The sequence below is a fragment of the Ambystoma mexicanum genome, chromosome 2q (assembly GCF_040938575.1).
Source record: "Ambystoma mexicanum isolate Mex_15411 chromosome 2q, UKY_AmexF1_1, whole genome shotgun sequence".
In the NCBI taxonomy this organism is placed as follows: Eukaryota; Metazoa; Chordata; class Amphibia; order Caudata; family Ambystomatidae; genus Ambystoma; species Ambystoma mexicanum.
The window spans coordinates 1213360443-1213382250 of record NC_090924.1 but is presented as its reverse complement, the minus strand read 5'-3'; the positions used below and the strand labels follow the sequence as shown (position 1 = coordinate 1213382250).

General features: G+C 47.8%; 1 protein-coding gene across 3 annotated transcripts in view; it reads right to left on the bottom strand.

Moving 5' to 3' along the window:
- Positions 1-21808, bottom strand: part of LRRC72 (leucine rich repeat containing 72) — a 486094-nt gene that overhangs the window by 75278 nt on the left and 389008 nt on the right. For 2 of the 3 annotated variants that reach the window (XM_069648606.1, XM_069648605.1), the window contains one exon: positions 1445-1472. The exons of the other annotated variant lie outside the window; for it this stretch is intronic. In XM_069648606.1, coding sequence (XP_069504707.1) covers positions 1445-1472 — 28 coding nt within the window. The remainder of the gene's footprint in view (positions 1-1444; positions 1473-21808) is intronic. 3 annotated transcript variants of the gene reach the window in all.

Below are 21808 nucleotides of genomic sequence, written 5' to 3'. Positions count from 1 at the left end.
ATGGATCGCTGCTGTGAACGTGTGGATGCTGAGATGCCCCAGAGATGAGATATGGGGCTTGACCTGAATAGAGGCTCGACAGGGAGACTTTTAAGTTCATCATGGGAGGTGAATCAGAGGGCACAGTACTGCAGATTACAACACTACCCAGCAACAGCTAGGCAAGGACTGTATGAGCCCACCACCAGAGCCGGGGCAGAAGGAGATCAAGCAGCTTCGATTGTGGTGAAGTGGAATGCTGGAGAATGTTACAATGTGAGATTCAGAGTGCCTGCTCTGGGTGAGTCACGTGGGTGAAAGTGGTGCTCAGTGCTGTAGTGGATTATGAAATCCACTCAGCACCGTGGTTTATGAAAAAGTGGGCTATGGCCCACGTGGACACTGCACAAGAGCGTGAGAGATTTAGGAGAGTGATTTTCTGGTCTTCGGGCTATACCATTGAAACTATTACCTTACCATTGAAATAAAGTACCATAACCAGGAAAATAAGGACATGCTTAATGCATACATTCTTTTATTAATTACTGTCAGTCTAAATACTTTACTTCTAAAATACTTCTAAAATAAGTATTTTACTTCTAAAATACTTTATTTCTATTTTCTTAAAAATGTGCATTAAATTGTACAAACAAATAAAAAAAACTGTTCACGGGCCCAATGTCCACTCTAATTGAGCATCTCCTTTTGGCAGCAAAGCTGACTACTGCTCGAAACTTGGAGTCCGTGGATGGCCCAGTGGTTCAGATGTGGTGGCTAAAGGTATGGAACATTCTTGTTGCAGATACAATTACGGCGCTTTGTGAGGGGTGGTATGGTAAATACTGTTTGGAAGCCATTTATTGATTTTGCAGTGAGCTACCCTACAATGGCGGTTAAGCCTCCTCTGATGCGGCACTTCTCGCTGATGTAATGCTGTATGGACTTGGGAAGGCAGAGGGGCTGATGCAGCTTAAGGGGTGGAGGGTTGTTGTATTGTGGATCTGTCTTTAATATGCGCAAGACCTGCAATATGTAAGACTTTGTCATTATATGTTCTTGAACTGTGATTGTTATGTTTATGCATCTAATGTTTCCCACAGTGCGTTAAATACCAGTTTTTTAAAGAAACAAAATAACAAAATAACAGTTTATCACATTAATGAATCTACATAATAGCTAAATACATCAAAGCTATAAAATTAATACAATTAATACAGCGTTTCATTGGCATTCTTGTATATTTATGTTATAGCACAACCTTAACAAGATATGTACTAATTTAATTGTCAGGTTGTTTGGTAAATGTACTCCCTGATGCAGGTTATGGAAGTAACATTTCTGCTGCGGGGAATGGGAGTCTCTTAGGAATCACCTAGCAGCGTACGGGACCTCTAGGTACCACAGAATGATCTGATGTAGATAGGTGAGCTATGGCCTTCCAACTCATTTAAGCAATTTTACTCACCTACTTAAGTTATTTCCAATTTCGTGATCTGAAAAGAAAAAAAAAGTTATTACACTTTTTATATGGGTTGACACGACAATTTAACAACATAAAACTAGTTGAAAGCTATTTTATTTAGAAGACTCTAAATTAGATTGGTTTAAAAATATTAATGGCAAAGTAAAACAAAAAATAATTATCCCTCTTTTTAAAAAAATGATTTGTTTTTCCCCGTGCCACATGCCCATGTGGTGTCCCCCAAGGGTCTAACCTCTCTCCCTGGCTGTTCAACCAATACCTGGCACTTCTTGCCCACCGCATTGCTGCTTTCTGCCCCAACTTTCAGTGCAATGCTGATGACACTCGGCTCATTTTCAGGCTACCTTCGGCCACCTCCTCTCCGTCTCCTCACTGACTGTCTGTCAGCTATCTAAGAGTGGTGTGCCGCTAATGACCTCTGCCTTAATGGTAGGAAGACTGAGATTCTCCTCATCGGCACACCCACTCCCTCCTCCTCTATCTCTATCTGGCCGACCTCTCTTGGCACTCTTCCTGCTTCCACCTGTGAGGCTAAAAACCTCAGGGTCCACACTCTCCTTCTCTCCTCACATCTCTGACATCTCTAAGAAGTCACACTACCAGCTGCACCTCCTCAGAGGTATTCTTCCTTTCCTCTCCTCTCCTTCCCCCCGAAGTTCACTGTCTCCAGAGCTCTGGTTCTCTCTAGGGTGGACTACTGCAACATCCTCTTTCTAAATCTGCCTGCCTCTACTCTCCGCCCTCTGCAACTCATCCAGAACAGGACTGCGAGACTTGTCCTTGGCCTCAAGCCCAGGGATCGTATCTCTCCAGGACTGAAATCTCTGCACTGGCTCCGAGGATTAAGTTCAAAACCCTCTGCATTGTCCACAAGGCCTTCTGGGGCCTGGGGCCTCAATACCTTCAGCTCTCTCTTCCTAAATAGCTTCCTTCTCGAGCCCTGCGCTCATCCGCCTCCAACTTCCTCAAGGTCAGTCGCTTCTCCAAGCAACAAGTTGGTGGTAGATCTCTTTCCTCGGTTGGGGCCTCCCTCTGGAACAGCCTCCCTGCCTCCCTGAAACTTGAGGAGAACCATCTCCGGTTCCGGAAGCACCTCAAAACCTTTCTCTTTGCTTCTGCTTTTTCTCCTCCGCTCCCCTGCTGACCTCCTGGCTGAAACGGCACTGGTTACCTGGCCACCCTCTGCTCTTGGGCCCAGGTCCCTTCTCCGCCAGTCACACACACCTGCACTGCCTGCCTGGTAACCCCTGCACTTGGGACTGTTCCTGTATCCCTACAGTCCCACCATCAGCACTTGACACCTGATTTCTGCACTTACCTTCGCACTTTCTACCTGTTGGCCTGTTCTTGCTTTTGGGATTACTTATTCCCTTGTCCCTCCCCCCTGCACTTTCCCTTCCCCCAACCCTTGCAGTTGCATGATCTGAATGACAACTGGCCTAGTAGGATCGTTGTCTGTCCTCCCTTTGTTCCCCCCCCCCGTGCCTCGTCGTGCCTTGAAACACTTGTGTATAGGCACGTTATAAATGCCATATCATATTATATCATAGACCTCAGCTGGCACCAAACATTTATATTTATAAACAATGACCCGGGTGTTGGTCAAGACCCATGCTAATCCCTAGGGAGTTGATGTCTCTGAGCCTATGCAAATTGGAGGGGTTAAAGGACCCTTAACTCAAAAGGAACGTGAAAGGAGGCGGCAGTTAAAATTAAGTCTTTATTGTGGGAATTCTGGACACTTTCTACGAGATTGCCCGGCAAAACCGCCCCGAAAGGCGGTAGGAGCTGCTGATAAAAACTATGAAGACTGTTTCGGGAAACGACTCTGCCCGACAAGTGTAGGGGTCCGCTTGCCGAGCTTGAAAACTAACTCTCAGACCTTGCATTTCATTGTGCCAATGGTTCTCGTAGATCCAGAACAGCCTAAGCGGTTGCATGCAATAAAGGCATACATCGATAGTGGGGCTATTGGAAACTATGTGGATCGTGAATTGGTCTCTAGGATTAACCTCCCTCTCCGTCCTAAAACCAGCAAAGATGTCATCACCACAGTCGATGGAACTGAAATTGCTCTCGGTAACACATTCCACTACTGAGGTGACTCTTATTGGTCCCGACGGCCATCGGGAGGGTGTTGTGTTTGATGTAATCAAGGCTCCACAGTTTCAGGTTATTCTTGGAATCCCTTGGTTAGAGACACATAATCCTCGAATTGATTGGCGAGCTAAGAGAATAACCTTCCTGGATTGTACACAAACCTGCTACCCAGAAAACCTGAAGATTAATCTAGCATCTGTAGCCTCTGCCTCCATGCAACTACCTCCGGAATACCAAGACTTTCAGGACGTCTTCCAAAAGGAACAGGCCAACACGTTACCTCCTCACAGATCGTACGATTGCCAAATCAATCTGGTGCCCGGTGCACAACCCCCTTGTAGCAGGATTTATGCCCTTACCGAACCTGAGAATCTGCATTTGAGACAATATTTGGATCAATACCTAGCTAATTGTTTTATTCGCCCGTCAAAGTCCCCGGCATCCTCGGCTTTGTTCTTCGTGCCCAAAAAAGAAGGCGACCTTATAACTTATATCGATTACCGCGCATTGAACCAGATAACGGTTAAAAACCGTTATCCTCTGCCTCTGATCCCTGAACTCCTTGACCAGGTGAAGGACGCTTGCATATACACCAAGTTAGATCTCCGGGGGGCTTATCATCTGGTACGAGTTAAAGAAGGCGACGAATGGAAAACTGCCTTCAGTACTAAATACGGATTATTCAAGTACCAGGTGATGCCTTTCGGATTGTGTAACGCGCCGGCTGCCTTCCAATATTTCATGAATGATGTCCTTCGGGAACTCATCGATGTTTGTGTTGTCGTATATATCGATGACATTCTGGTGTACTCCTCTTCGGAATCTGATCACAGAAAACACGTCAGGGCAGTACTTGAAAAACTGCGCCAACACAAACTATTTGCTAAATTGGAGAAATGTGTTTTCCATACCACAGAAGTCTAGTTTCTAGGTTTCATCCTGACACCCCAAGGAGTCCGAATGGACTCAAGAAAAGTGGATGCCATCCTCAAATGCCCATCACCTAGCTCTGTAAAAGGGGTTCAAAGCATGCTCGGCTTTGCCAATTTCTATCGCAGGTTTATCCCGGAATTTTCATGCGTGGTACAACCCATTACTGCACTCTTGAGGAAAAATAAACGTTTTGAATGGTCTGAAGAAGCCGAGCAGGCCTTTCAGGATTTAAAATCTAAGTTTACCTCCGCACCTATATTGAAACACCCGCGTCCAGATCTCCCTTATGTCGTCAAGACTGACGCATCCAGCCTAGCCATGGGAGCTGTCCTGTCCCAAAGAGATCCCGAAACCAATCAACTGCATCCCGTAGCATTTTGGTCTAGAAAATTCTCGGCACCCGAGGTTAATTATGCAATCACGGACAAAGAACTGTTAGCCATTAAGTCCGCTTTTAAAGCCTGGCGGCATTATCTGCTTGGCGCTCGACATACCATCACAGTGATCACTGATCACCGGAATTTACAGTATTTGAAAACCGCCAAGGCTCAGTCATCACGGCAGCTCCGACGGGCTTTGTTTTTCACTGAATTTGATTTCGTGATTACCTATCGACCTGGCTGCAAGAATGGCAAAGCAGACGCCTTATCCTGAATTGGAATGGGAGAATCTGATGCAAACTCAGAACCAGTACCAATAATTCCCGAACAGAGGATTCTAGGCATGACTTCGTTACAGACGCTTGAAGACATTCAAGCCAGAGTGAAACAACTCCTGGACCCTACAACCTTACAGGAATGGATACAAAAGGGATCAGACTTTACCATAGATAATGGTTTACCTTATTTCCAAGGATGCTTATTCCTGCCACATAAGGAATTACACGAACTAGTTATCTCCGGTTATCATGATACATTAATAGAGGGACACCCCGGTATTGCCAAGACAGAGGAAAAGGTGAAACGACAATTTTGGTGGCCCTCTTGGCGAAAAGATGTTAAATCTTTTGTGATGTCCTGTGGTGTTTGCGCCCAAAATAAAAGTCAAAAGAAAAGACCAGCCGGTCTCCTTCAACCTCTAGACATACCGCTAGCACCCTGGCACACCCTATCAATGGATTTTATTACGGACCTGCCTCCTTGTTCGGGGTACAATACTATTCTGGTAATTGTGGATTTGTTTTCCAAATCCACTTTATTCCTTTGAAAGGTTTACCTTCAGCTTCTGTCCTAGCCAAAGAATTCCTCGAAAATATTGTTCGGCTACATGGATTGCCATCTATACTAATCTCTGACCGGGGAAGCCAATTCACTTCCCACTTCTGGCGCAAATGTGGTCAAATGGCGCAGATCGACGTAAGATTATCGACCAGTCACCACCCTCAGACCGATGGTCAGACCAAGAGGACAAATCAGACCCTTGAGCAGTACTTACGGTGTATGTTACAGCAATCTGAAAGCAACTGGAAAGACATTCTTTGGATAGCCAAATACGCATATAATAATTCGGTACACTCTGGAACTGGCCGCAGTCCTTTTTATACTTTGTTTGGGCATCACCCTTGAACCTCAAACCTTGACTCACCTCAGAACCTCGGAATGCCTGCAGTAGAACATCTGCATTCTACAATTACCCAAGCCTTCAAAGAGGCAACTACGCATTCCAACAAGCCAAGAGAAAATACAAGGAGAATGCTGATCTACATCGGAGTGAAGCACCTCCGTATCAGATTGGGGATCAAGTGTGGTTAGCTACCAGACATTTACCACTCAAAGGGCCTCGAACCTTTAACTCACAATATCTGGGACCTTATTCTGTTACGGCAATAATTAACCCAGTGGCTGTTAAACTTGATTTACCAGCTAATATGCGTATTCACCCTGTTTTTCATGTGTCACTTCTGAAACCAGTGGTACCCGGAACCCGACTACTCAAACCTCCAGAACCTATTCTAAGAGATGGGGAGCCCGAATTCGAAGTGAAGAACATTTTGGACTCAAAAATGTTTAGGTCAAAACTGTTCTACCTAATTGATTGGAAGGGGTACGGACCTCAGGAGAGGTCGTGGGAACCCAGCGACCATGTGCATGCACCTCGATTAGTCAGGAAATTCCACCGACTCTTCCCAGACAAACCAAAACCCCCGGAGGGAACAACCTTGGGAGGGGCCTTGGGGGGTAGTGCGGTCATGATGCCCGCTCCCGGGGAGCCGGTTCAAGCCCTGCGTCCCCGAAAGCGGACATCCAGTCCCCAAGGAAGGACCCAGCAACCCCATATAGGGGCCCTTTGGACAGTGTCCTGGCGCCTATGGCGCCAGGCTCATAAAAGACATCAGTCCTGGCGCCATAGGCGCCAGGCTCATTATGGGAGTGCTTGGGTGCACTTACCTGATGCAGACCATGCTGCAGGATCCCAGCCTCCTTGAGGCCTGAAAGGAACTACTTTACCTGTGGGACTAATTTACCATCCGGGCGTGGTTGGGGAAGGATACATACCTGGAACTTCTTCCAAGGCTATTTAAACCCCACCCAAACAGCCACACGTGCTTCGCGTTGTTCTGCATCTGGCAGCTGGACGCTCACCGTGTCTGCTCCTGCATCTTGACTTCTGCCACGCCTGCCAGCATCCTGGATCACCTGCAAAGGAAGAGAAGAAGAGAACAGAAGAAGGAAAAGTCCTTACCTGCTAAAATCCGCATCCCGGAGACATCTCGCCGACAATCCTGAAAAGGAAAACTATTATTTAAAAGCTCATCGCGTCGATCGCTGCAGCGCCGCATTCCACTCACCTTTACAGGGCGCCTCCATGTTCAGCAGCGATCATCCGGATTCGCAGTCACGCCCCAGCGCCTAGGGAGAAAAAGACCAGAACAAAAGGTGAGAGAAGGGAATAAGGAAAGCTAAATCTCCATGTTAAGACTTACCTGTTGATTCATTCCCTCTTCATTTCGGGTCCGTGCCGCATCCTGGCATTTCCGGACCCCGGCCCCTAAGGGGAAAAAGAGACATAAGCGTTAATGAGCAAATGAAAAGACATTACCAAAAAACGCTCATTAAAGACTTACCTGATTTCTACAAGGATTTCACCTCTCATCTCGGGTAGGTGCCTGTTCCCCGGCATTTCGTACCCCGGCCCCTATGGGGAAAAAGACACTAGCATTAGTACATTAATGCATGGACACAAGGGGAACCTCTTATCAAAAAACTTACCTGGAAGCCAAGCAAGTTTGGTTCTCATCAATCCGAAAATCCAGTGAAGTAATTGGATACCTGCATCAGAAGCAGGATGGAGAGCTCGTCCTTCCAGACCCTAAGGTGAGACGCTACGAGGAATCACAGAAGGGTTTCGAGGAGGGTGAGAGGGGAAAGTGGGAGGCCAATTGCATTACCCCGCAGACAGTTAATCCCCTATTTTCACCTACAGAAGGATACTTCTGCGAGCCAGACAAGCCAGATTTGGGGGCCCGGTCCAGTCCGTCTTCCGAACCCTGCGCATCACCTTAGAAGAGGTCACAGAAGCGCGAACCAGGCCAGCACCTCCGTGGGAGTCAGGTGAGCGTAACATAAACTCTGTATTCTATCACAAAATCTGTTTACGGTTATTGAGGGATGAAGCACACCCAAATGTAAGTCCATATCAAGCCCCCACAATGCAAGTCCACGACCATCCATTGTTGCCACTCCCCAGCACATGCCCCATCCCACGTCAATCACAGAAGCACATGTGCATGCACCCCTAGACATGTGCAACATAGGCACACAGCAGTTACACATGACTGAGCCAATGACAACTGACAAATGCATCAAGCTAATAATAGCAGACCATACCAACACTGAACATGAATGAAATGTATTAATTATGAAATAATATGACAAAATTAAAAAGAATCATGACTATGAATAAACAAATAATGAAAATGTAAATGAAAACAAAATCGGAAACTGAAAAGAAATCCATGAAAAACATGACAAAGAAAAATATGGTCCATTGACCTTCACCACTTCCACCATATCCACAAGGAAAAAATAAATAAAAAAAACCATTACCTCATGGCAAAAATAAAAATGAAATCCACAGAACATCCAACTATGTACTGGTAATATCCACAAGGGTCCATGATCCCCAAGGAAATGAACAATCCAGGAAGAAGGTCCATCAGAAATCCAACTATTCACAAAAAGTGGAGCAATGTCCAATAACTCCAAAATAAATCAAAAAAGAAAAGGAAACTTATACCTAAAGAACTATTTACAACGGCGGTGGGCTAGTCCTATGGCTCACTTCTGTTGTTAATGTCTTTGGCCAGAGCATTTGTCCCGGAGGCGGCCCTGGGCTCTGTCCTCGAGGGCTCGCAGGGACGTCGCCATGGTCTCCACCAACTCTTTGCGAGTCTCAAGGAACGCTGCCTGCCTCAATGCCCGGCTCATGGAGTTCTCCGCCCTGACCATCGTGAGCCATGCCATCTCCGCCCGCCGCTGCTCTGCATCTATACGCTGGCCAATCAGCTGCCACATGGAAGACACACTCAGTCCCAGGTCCTCCTACCCATCGGCCAATGCCTGCCCCCGGGATGTTGTTGTCCCCGAGTGCTGATGCCTCCCACGTCGATTCTGCTGCTGCCCAAATGCCATCTGCCTGTACCACCATGACGGCCTCCGGGATGATGAAATCCCCTGGTGCCGCTGTTAACGTGCCCTGCTCAGAGGTACCTGCACATCCTCCATTGGCAGGGGTCCAGTTGTGGTGGCGACCACCTTTGCTGGTCCTTCGACTCCCGACTGTGGTAGGGATGTGATCTCCACCAGCCTGGCCGCGGTGGATGGGGCACGTCCACAGGGTGCCCAGCTGACACATGGGTGAGAAGACGGCACGGAGGATGACTGGAGCATAGGGTGTGCAGATGAGGAGGGGGGGGGGGGTCGCAAGAGCATCCAGCACACAGAGGAACCCTGTGCCAAGGACCTGTCCTAGCAAGTCGACGCGGGCACACAGGTGTTCGAAATGATGTGTGTTGTCATGCCTGGAACAACGCACATCATCCCGAATCCGCCATGTGTGCAACGCGACACCGGCTAGGACGGCTCAACACTGTCACGGATTGCCACGTCCGCAGGTAGAGGAAGGTCAGTTGACGTAGACGGTTCCCCTACCTGCGAACAGGCCTGGACAGAGGCATCCCTGCTGGTGCAGGATGATGCAGTCACAGGATCAGGGACAGGATTACACACAGGCACCTTCACAGTGACCTGTGCTGCCTCCTGCCCCTGGACTGCACCACTTGCACCAGTGTAACCACCCCCTCGAGGCCCCATGCGTGGGTCCGATACGGCCTCCTCCTCAACCACACCCCCCACCAACCTGGATGACTCTGTGCCATCTTCTGTAGTATGCCCCTGTGTGGGCTCACCTGCCTTTCTGCTGCCGAGGAGTCCACATCCAACCATCCAACCTCCCCTCGGCAGCTGCAGCCATGGAGGCAGCACCAGACCCCTCACTCCCGGAAGATATTATTACCTAGGAGGGGGGCAGGGCCTTGCGTCTCCGGCTGGCGGTGGCATCCCTGCTGCTGGGCTGCACAGGGCTGTCTCCGTCCTCTTCATCAGTTGACGCAGCAGACAGGGAGAGCCAGAAAACAGGCATCAGGACACCGTACAAGGGTCTGCTACACACATAACTATTGCACATGAGTGGCAGTCTCAAACATCACAGACGGCATCACACTCCCCATCACTCAGGTCAATTGAACCCACACACATGCACAAAATAGCAGGGAAGGTGCAACAAGCATCTGCATCCATTCACATGGAACTGCATGAACATCCTAAGGGTTGCATGACGTCACAAGCATCATGGAGCATGCCATTCACATGCACACACGCCACCAGACAGACCTGCATCTGGCCATCTCTACCTCTTGTCACAGTGCAATCATTGTCAACTATGTCACATCTGCCAATCGGGTACCTAGATGTCCGTGTCACATGCAGTGTTAGGCAGAATCCTATGCAGTTCCCTTAGGGAGCACTACAGAAGATTAGGACTACAGGTATATGCAATAAATCCCCTTTGGTATCAGTCTGTACCACACAGATTTAGTTGGTAGCTGTGGCTGAGCAGTCAGACTTATCTCAAGAGAGATTAGCAGTATTCAGGATTTACACAATAGGACTATAATACTATAGAGCAAGGAAACACTGACCAAAGCTGTGTATTAAAAAGAATATATATTTATTTTACATACTCTCATGTTCCACACACAATTCACTATTATTAAAGCAAGTTAAAACAGTCAAGAAAAGTATACACAACTCCCTATTTAAATTGTAGACAAGTTTGAGCATGAGTGAAAACTGAGCAAAACGGCATAGTGTAAACCAAGCAGAAATGGCACTCTAACAATTTCTCAAAAGGGAGGGAAAGGACAAGTTATATAGGTTTAGACTCTTTAACACACCAGCAACACTTCCCAAGTAGATTGTAAACAAGTTAGGCAAGGCAGTACTTTAGCATATGCAATACTGAGGTGAAAACCAAGCAAAATGGCACTTCACAATATTAAAAAGGGGAAAGAAAAAGGTGGTTTCAAGAGTTAGGTGCACCAACACATTTCTAGGTGAGAAGCAATCTAGAGAAGGCAGTTGTAACAGTTTTAGCCAGAGTCAATAGGCCTGTGCCAGAGTCAGTGGTACAAGGCAAAGTGCCCAGGATCAAACGGTTCTAGTAGCTGCAGTTAAGTCTTTGTTTAACGATTTGAAAAGGTGGTTGCAGAAGGTAAAAGACAATGGTAGACGATAGGGGCGGCCAACCCAGTAGGTAAGTAAAGGATTTAAAAAACCTTTAGCGATACCCAACGAAACGGTGGCTCTAGTTCCTGGCAGTTCCTGCAGTTCGGGAGATCCAGCAGAGGAAGAGAGGCTCTCGTCGTGGAGGAAGATTGAGTTACTGCACTGCCCAGGGATGAAGCCAGCCACGGCGCTGCCAAAACGTATAAAAGGTACGCTCCTTTAAATCGCGGTCGTGGTGGACGGGTGCCTCGCTATCCGGTCTCCGAGTGCAGGGCACTGGCGATTCGACCAAGGCAGGTCCTGGAAGGCGATTGGTGAACTGGTTGGCCCCACCACCTCAAGGGAAGAAGACTCTTGCAGGTGAAGATCTTATCGAGTCGCTGGAGAAAAGTGGTGAGGATCTGCAGCAGGGCTTGACCAGTGGTTCTGTCGTTGCAGATGTCTTCAGCTTCTCTCCTCTTCGGGTTTCTAGTTCCAGTGGCGACGTCTTGTCCTCCAGTCCTCAGGACCCTGTCTTTTATGCAGCAAGACCCCCATTCACACAGCCTAGCTGTCACTCACACAGTGGGGTGGCTCTCCTGGTGGGAGAACCCCCCAGCCTATCAGGGCAGAGTGCGACTTGGGTTGCGTAGGCAACCCTGTCCAGGGTGCCTATTCCCCCCTCCCCACACATCCTGTCTACCCCAGACTTAGTGGCGCCGAGTGTAGGGCTTCTGTGCAGAAGCCCTCCAAAAGGACAAACAAAGGATCCCCGACCCGGGTTAGAATTTCACAGAAAGACACGAGAAAGAAATATTATTAAAGTTCTGGCAAAAAAAACCCACCGATTTAAAGTTAATATTAAAATAAACCGGCGGTATGTTAGAGGCTGTCAGTAAAAGTGGTAGCCTCGAACAATGGGAAATTCCCATAGGGAAATATTTGCGGTCGAATATTTACGGTAGTAACCACTGCCACCAGCCAGAAACTTTGGAGAGAGGGACTGTACGATACCATCTCGAAAATGAACACCAGGGAAAAACTATTAACCCTTGCCAGTACTTCCATAGGAAGATGGGTTGTACTGGTTTAGTTCATAATTATTGACAAATAAAGTCAATGGGGACTTTACATGCTCTGGGACACAGTAGTCAGTCCCAGGGTATGGAGTCTATATTTGGGGGTCACTATGACACCCCTGTGTCACTGCACTGAGGATGCTGTGTAACACACATGTTAAAAAGATGATTCCTATGAGGGTGAGAAAAACCCCATACGTCATAAGCACACAAGATAGCCTAAAACACACTAGCAATCTGTCTAAGAGTGGGAAAAAAGGGCCGCATTCTTAGCAGGAGAAAAAAATAAACCCTTCAAATTCAGCAAAGCTGCTGGGGGACTCTATAGGTGAGGGAAATTAGCCTTAGAAGAGAATTCTCCCTAACACGCATCAATGGCGTCTCACAGTCACACACATACCAAACAGACACACAGACACACACACACACACATTTACACTGCGCACGTACATGCAGGTGGGACGAGCATCAATGTGTCACACCCCAAACATGGCTGAGTACATACACAGTCATGCAAACATGTGTGCATCTTCACATGCAGTTGTGCATCATGCATCGGAACACATACACCATTGAGGTGCAGCACACATGACCGAACTCACATGCAGCACGGTCATGTCCCTGCACACACACATCTATATACATGGGCCATGTCAGACATATGTCCAAGCTGCACACTCCTGCCACACCTCAACATGCACTGTGTCGAATGAGAACGCATGGACACTTACCACTCAACTCCAGACGGGTCTACCTCTCGAGGACCTGGTGGTGAAGCACTGGGCGAATGCGCTCCAGGACCTTCATCTGGTTAGTGGTAAGCAGGACCCAGTGCCCCACTGCATCCGCTGTGTCCAAGAGGTGCCGGGCCTACTTGAGGGTCCTGGACTTGAAGTCGTCTCAGCACTTATGGACGTGTTTGAGGTTGCGGGGTGCCACCCCCTCCGCACCCACAATATCCAACCAGCTCCTCTCCCGACCATCCTTGTCGGAGCGTGGTCATCCGAAGAGGGCATCATAATGCCCCAGGACTTGCTCCACCAGGATGCAAACTTCTTTTGCAGTGAAGCTGGCAGCCCTCTGCCTCTTTGCCAGTGGGTCGCCACTGGTCCCAGATGGAGTTTGGCCCGACATGGCAACCCCCGAGGCAGGTGTGGGTGGGCAACTGGGCCCTGGGGCAGGGCTGTGGAGCGATGGAACACCAGTCGGGAGTCTTCTGTTCCAGCAGGGGTGGGTCACAGCAACTGGACCCCTGGCAATGGCTGATGTGCAGGCACCAAATAGCATGGCACATTGGCAGCAGGCAGGCAGGCAGCAGCAGATCGCTTGTAGTAGGCTGCTCGGGGCTCGCGGGGGCAGGTAAATGGCCTTCTGGGCAGGAGTGTGGTCTTTCATGTGTTGTCACGTGGCCAGCTCGATGCAGAGTGATTCAGCACGTGAAAAAAAGCACACAAGCGTGTAATTAAAGGAAAGGCCCTAAGTGCGTAAGTGACATGACGCGCGCGGGCGTTTCCCTCAGCACGGGTTAAAGGTGAGTGCGGGCCAGCATTTCGCTATATGTGCTTTTCGTGGAGACCGACGCATGGGTTTCTTTTTCTTCTGGTTTCACACGCGATTACTTCACAGCGGATAGAGTTCATACTTCTTCTTTTGGCGGGTGTGTTGCCTACGCGCACAAGCGCGTCTGTTTTTCTTTTCAACGCAAAGCAGACGGTGAGTCGCGCATGCTATTTTTTCCACTGTGGTTCCCCCATGTGTATCGCATACCCATTTTCAAGGTCATAGTAGCCTGCGTGTTCTATGGGTATGAGGTTTGTGTGTCCCTGGGTGCCACAGCGCACTGCGGGAGATTTATTACACGCATGTGGGCTACCGGGGGTTGCATGCACATTTTTATAGTATTTTTGGGGTGCCTGAGCGTTGCGTGACCCGTCATATTACACCAGGGGTCACACACAGCCTTGCAGGAGCACAGGGGTGTGTTTAACATCACGTACCCTGCACCCTTGACCCCAATTGTCCAGGACAATTGTTGTGTGCACCTTCCATTAGCATTAGCACATCCGTGCTATGGTTGGGAGGCCACCAAAGGTAAAGGGCGGCAAAGTTGGGCATTCTCCCAGTGTTGTGCGTGGTCAGGCACGTGGCTGGGGTGACCAAGGAGTACAGGGAGTCCAGGGTGGCCGCAGAGGGGGAAGAGCCAGGGGTGCACAGGTACTGGCAGGATGCCCAGCCACATGCTGGGGCAGCCATGCCACCACCCCCTGCGGCTCTGGGAGATGCAGCTGTTGCATCCGACCCAGGCACCCATTTTCCCATATGACCCGACGTTCAGTTACATCTGCTGTCACGGGTCCACCGGTAGTGGAAGCTGCAGGTGCAGCTGTGGCGACCACCAACCAGGCTCAGGGTCAGCCAGCGCATGATGCGTTGGCACCTGAGGACTCCCAGACAGAATTCCAGGTGGTCATGAAGCACAAGCCACGTGTGACCAGGGTTGTTGTGACCGAGGCACATGTATCTGGGGCAGTGGTGACATCTCAGTTTAGGGTCTCCTTGTCTGTGTCATGTACAGGCCTCATCCTGTTACAGGCCCCCTGCCTCTGTTCAACTGGTGTCGTGGCTTCTGCATGCATGGGTGTACTACTGATGGTTTCTCATGTGTCCTGCTTAATGTCCACTTCTCATCTGCTGTACTGTCATTTGACTGACGAGATGCAATTGACGCATGCCAACACTGTTGTTGAATATATTGACCCACTCAACTGCATTGCCCCACATCACTAAGTTGCATCTGCGCAGAAACAACCACAAAAGGGTTGTGCTGGCTCCTGTGAGCGCCTTGGCTCAAAACCGCATTTTGCAACAATGACGAAAATGGCTGCACCGTCCTGCCAAGCACATATCGGGCAGGATGGAACCAGGGGGCACATTAAAGGAGATTGCCAGTGGGTTTCCACATAAACAAAAGGAAGAAAGTGGAAAAACCCTTTTTCGCCTTTAAAAATGCTGCTCTGACACTATTTCCATCTGTTCTTCCTCCAACCACTGTGATTAATAAGGCCATGCCATGACCATGCATATCCCCACTGTCCCTCAGCAAAACCAAGCCTTATTCCAGAATGACAGGCTGTGCCAGCCAAAACCTGAAAACGAACAAAAGCTGTACTGCATCCAACACAGAAAAGCACTTAACTTTGGCTAAAAAGCATCAAAATCACTGTTTATCAATTTTATGGAGACCTTTGCCTTGTCCAGACTGTTGTGTAAACCATATTGGAAAAACAGATGCCAAACCGAATTTAAAGGAAGAAATTCTAGCAGTTTTCAACACGTGTAAAAATGGGCTTTGCTGACTGGAGAAAAAAATGGCCTATTTAAAAAGTAAACTGTTGAAGGAAAGCCTGCTATTACCTAGCAATGTGAAGGGGTTTGTGGCTGGTGATAATACACAAATAGGCGATTTTTATTCCAGAGGTTTGTTTTAATTCAAGACTCAAAATAAGAAATAAATATTAAGATACATGGGATGAGTTTGCAAGCTCCAAAAAAAACAGTTATTCAAGTGCCAGCCCTGAAACTCCCCCCCTAGGAAGGGAGGCACACCATAAACTTCCAGGACAGGAAAGTGATAATTTCCAGCTTGAAAAACTTTGAATGGGCCAACACAAAGAAAGTTCACACGCTCGTCAGATATTTGTCTGTGCTCCAGGCTGGGACAATAGAAGTCCTGGGACACTAACCTGTGAAGTGTGAAGGGGCAATAAAACCTTCAATTAAGCTGAAAACCCCCCACCATGCTGAAGGAAATGACAGTTGGCAGCAGTTGAAGTTAAAGAAAAAAAAATGACCCAACAAAGGAACTGCCATTTGTTCACAAAGACTATTTCAGGAATAAACGATAAAGACTTTTTAACTCTGCATCAGGACTTTGGGAAAATGTAAATAGCTCACTGTTTAGAAGTAATTTTATGGCCTTTCTTTTAAGATGCCATAGGTTTCATTGCTGCATAGGGATCAGAAGTAACAAAATATATACCTATCCCAAATATAAATTTGTATACATATACCTTATGATTAACCACACATATGTATAAAGTTATGGAATTTTAGGCCGAACCTTTCATGCTTAAAATGATCAAAAATTAGTAACCGTCCAAAGTAATTTCTCAGAGATTGCAGGCTTGGGCGGCTGTCCCTTACATAAAATATGTGACCTGATTATGCAAGTTAAGGTGCCACCATTGTACAAAAGTGTAAATACTGATGTGACAGATTTTTGGCAAAAAGGTCTGTGGAAAGTCTTTTTCCATCATAAAATACAACCTCATAAACTGGGTACAACTCAGGGGAGTCAACCAACATTGATTGCCCAATCCATTTGTTTAAATGCGTGCTTAGCTAAGCCGGCCCAGCAATATAGTCAATGATGACACTATGCTCTATATAAAGGGTCCCTGACAGGACTCCAGACACACACTCTCTTCCTGATTTCCTGCGCGGCGTCCTGTTCGTGTTTCCTTCATCTTGCTTGCACTGGTCCAGATTCCAGATCCAACTACCAGGCCAAGCATTGCTGACCCTTCCAGCAAGGCCTCAATTTTAAAATCCCAATACTTAAAGGGTAGAAGCAGAGGTATTTTTGTGGGACGTCTCCTGACACCAGCCTGGCTTGCAGCCCACCAATTGCTGCCCAATAACTGCATCCAGAGGTACCTGTGCCATCCGGTGACCAGAACTATCCTTTGGTATCCAGACCCTGCCCAGTTGATCCTGTACCGCTGATTTTGTCCGGCTATCCTTTGTTAGACCAGATCTGTATGGTGACTGTCACAAAATCCTAAACTAAAGAGGACTGTGAGTATCACTAGATACCATAGAAAACCATAGGATACCTTGCCTTGTCCTTAATTCCCCTCTCTAAGTCATCCTATCCTTACCATGATAACTTGTAATACTGTCAGAATCATTCTTGCAACCCTGCCTTTGATTTCTAGTGCTCGCGCCATCTCTTTAGTAATTTTGCCTTGTGTAAATCCTAAGCGCTTAGTCCTATTTCGAGTGATCGGACTGGTTCCACCAGGGTCGGGCGCTGAGGTGCTGGGGTTGAACTCGCGAATCAACCTTGGAGCTTACTGTGTTCCTCTTTGGTGGCCTAGCCTGAATACTCTAGTGTAGAGTAAAACTGTTCTTGTCAAAACTGATTTCCTTTCCTTTTTCACTGCTTCCTTTCACTCAAAATGCACCTTTCTAGATCTTGCATAACTCATTCAATTTACCAGCTAGAGACTTAATTTCACTTCCATATTGTATCTGTGATCTACAGCTATCCCCCAACATAGAAACCGCACTTCAAATTATTAAAAACCGTTTGGGGTAATTTCAGGAGGGAATTGCAAAGTTTGCAAAGTTTCCAAAGTGTCATTTGCTGCAACATGTGTTAAACCCTGCCACTCATTTCCGAACTGTATGCTCTTGGTTATCCATTCTTTGTGATTGTTAGTGTACTTGCATTGTAGCTTTAGTAAGGAATTATATTTGCTTCACGGTTTTTCACACACATTCTTTATTTAATTGTCCATTTCCGAGTGTCATTTTACAACATTGCAAAGGGGTTTGAAATCCGTTTTTCTCTCTTATTTGCAGAGGGAAGGTCAGATTTCAATTCTGTTTCCTATTAGTCATTCCTGATTACCTGCTGCTTCTGTTTATCCACTCAGAATTGATTATTTGTAGGTTGAGGTAACCTTGCAGGGGTAAATTCTAACTTGAGTGCTATCTTTCCTAAAATAAAAAGTGCTACTATTTCCTGGTGTTTTGTATATGTGTCAATAGAAGGTTAAACTAAGTGCATTGCTTAAGTTCCTATTGTTATTGTCACCCCATTGGTGATCACTGCCCCATATTAAACGTATGATTTCTTTTAATTTTCAAATAAATAAATAAATAAATATTACATTTTATCAACCAGCCTGGTTCATGGTCCATTATGACCCGGGGTATTTGAAAAGGGGGAGTGACATAAGTGGTCTCCCATCTCAATATTAAATCTAACATAAAAATAAGCATCAGTTGTGCGCTGCATACTAGACCGAGACCAAGGTGTGTGTCGCCTGATTGAAATCCTTAACACTGTCTGCCAATGCACAGTTCTCTGGTCAACATTTCATTGCCATGCACTGCCTACCTGAAATTCCCCAAAGGGTAGGGGGTTCACTGTATCCATGCAACCCATTGCATGCACTTTGCACGTGATGGCTGCACTTGCCCTTACACTGCCGTCATGTTAAGAGATTGGCATCACTACATACATGTTAATGTTGGAAGTTGAGGCGGTACACATGCACTGCACTGCACCCACCCACTTCTGTACCATGTTCCACCCTTCAACATGCCTACGCAATGCTGCTATGTCAAAGTGACCTGGCATGTATGTTGCCATGTTCATCCCTTCACTGTATTGAAACGCACTAGCCTAGGTGCATCCTGTGACACATGTTCTCTGTATTGATGATAGTTGATGAGTGCTGCATGTCAACATGCATATTACAGGTGTCATGGCGTGTTTGTTTTCACTTGCACCTGTTCTATTTGGGCGTTCCACCATGCCTATACTACGTGCCATCTCTTTGTTGCCATGTCTCATTTCTGCCTTGGATCTGTGCCTGCCAGAGTTTGTGTGTGATGAAGGTGATATGCAACATGTAGTACATGTGTAGGCTTCAAATTTTATACACATTCATTTCTGCTTTTAGGATACCCTTGCATTGCAATGCCACTGGATGCATGTGGGAGTTTGAGTTGTGTGTGACATGCCTGCTTCATGTGTTGGCTGTCGATGTTGTGATGTCTATGTGTGTGGTATGTGCTGCTCACATTTCTTTTGTTTATGTTACAGGTGATGAGGCACTGGAGGCAGAGGATGAGCATGTGATTCCAGACACAGTGGTGGGTTTAAGTCAACAGCCTAGCACCAGTGGTGGTCGTGGGGTGGTAGACCACGAAAACTCATTGTTGCTCCAGACCATCGTGTCCAGGGCTGACTATGAGCCAAGCTCTGATGAACTATCTGACCACAATGTTGAATTGGATGTGCATCATGACGTATCGTCGCCGGTGAGTGATCCTGAAGTGGATGATCTTCTGTCCGCGACACCTGCAGTGAGGGTAGTGCCCTCAAGGGGCCAGGCAGTTATGGAATGTCTGTCTGTGGTGGTTACGGGTGCAGGGTCACACTCCGCACCAGTTGCTCATGTTCCTGGGGTATCAGGTCAACAGAGGGATGCAGTCCTGCAGCCATGGGTAGTGCCAACCCAGCAAGGACCACGGCTCCTTGGGCCCAGCAGGTGTAGTGTACGGTAACGCGGTGGCTGTGCGCCACCGGAGACCACTGAGTGAGAGCATGCCATGTATGCCATAGCACAGCAACAGGGGGGAGCAGTTGAGATGATGGCTCAAGGCATGGAAAGTGTGGCCCATTCCATCCTCCCCCCTGAGAGGCAGGTGGAGCTCCAGCAGCAGACAACGCAGTCCACGTGCCACTCACTCAGGCTGGGCATGGCGGCCTCCGACAGGGCACGCCGGGCTGAAATGGTGGCTCTGCGTGAAGCACTTGCTGCTCAGGCAGAGGCACACAGGACGGTCCTGAGGGAAGAACACCAATCCCTCAGATATACTCTGGGTGTGCTCATGATAACAAAGAGGACGCGGTCAGAAGAGAGGATGGAGCCGCTTGAAAACACCATCTCGGCTGCAGTGCTCCGTATGTCATGTGAGGCTGGGCAGGCAGAACTCTGTCATACATGTGAGACCTTGCAGGAGGAGGCACGTGTATCACGTGATGTGCTGCATGCAGACCTACGTGCCATAGCCATGCAGGACCAGGCTTACCAGACCCACATGCTTGCTGCCGTGGAGGCGCTTGCTGCGGATAGGCGTGATCAGGCAACTGTGGCACGCCCACCTTCTGATTTACATCCAGAGGGTGACAACGATTTATCTCTCACACAGGTCGGGCAGTGCAGATGTTGAGACCATGGAGGATATTTTTTTTTATCTCAACATCGACACTTGTGTGTTGAGGTGCACCATGTACCTCCCCCCTCCTGGGTGTGCTCCCTCCCCCCCCCCCACGGGTCATATATGGACATTTTTTTTATTGTTTGTCTATTATGCATTCATGTGACAGTGTGGTGCTTTGTAGCATATAAAAGCATCCATTGTGTGTTCCAGCTGGGCCCATACAGGCTTGTCTAGTGTATGTGTTTGTGGCTTGGGGTCCTGACACATATGCCACTCCTGCTTCCGCTTTCCATGGGCTCACAAGGATGGCTGATTCATAATCAGATGATATTTATGCAAATTTGGTTTAACGAACCTTCCTTTTGGCCTAAACCAAGAGCATAACTCAAACAGTCTGACCATACGATGACCATTTGTCATAATCAGAACAGAGTTGTTGGATTCAAAAACATCAATTGCCATTAACTCTTTAATAGTTATTTCCTGCATTACTAGGGCATTGGTTGCTTTTTCAGGCATTTGTATCCTAGGTCCTAGTGTACCTACTGCTTGTGTACAACATCCTCCTATCATGGAACATTTGACAGGGAGGCAATGTACACAACAACAGAAAAGGAGAATACCAGGAATCACCATTAAGACTGCAAAGATCTTCCAACCCCATGATCGTAATAAGTCCCAGAACCAAGTACTAAGATTCTAGTTTCCCTCTGGGAAATGTACTTCAGTACTCAAGGTATGTAGATTTTGAATTGCCTTGAATATAGTAGGGGAGGAGTCAGGTACGAGAACTGTCATGATGCCTACCCCCGGGAGCAGGCATCACGCCCCTGGGTAAAAGACCAGCGGCCCTTTATAGGGGCTCTTTGGACTCTGTCCTGGCGCCGTTGGCGCCAGGCTCATGTTGGACAGCAGTCCTGGCGCCGTAGGCGCCAGGCTCATAAAGGGAAGTGTTTGGTGCACTTACCTGAAGCAGACCATGCTGCACACTCACCTGATGCAGATCATGCTGCATGAAGAACCAAGCCAAATGAGGCTTAGGAGGGACTATTTTTCTGAAGGAACTATTTTGTTACTTGGGTGGGGCTGTGGAAGAATACTCACCTGGAACTTCTTCCAAGGCTATTTAAGCCACACCCGGACAGCCACACGTGCTTCGCGTTGTTCTGCATCCCAGCAGCTGAACGCTCACCGTGTCTGCTCCTGCACTTGGACTCCAGCCACGCCCGCCTCGAACCTGGAACACCTGTAAGGGAATAAGAGAAGAGAAAGGTGAAAACCAAGAACTATTTCAACCTTCTTACCTGCAACCGGAATCTTCACGCCAGCATTCCTGAAGGAAGACTTCCATTTAAAAGCACTGCGTTACTCGCTGCAGCGCAGCGCTTCACTCACCTGTTCCCGAGACGCCGCCCGGCTCCATCGCGGCTCTCAGTGCCGGTCGCCAC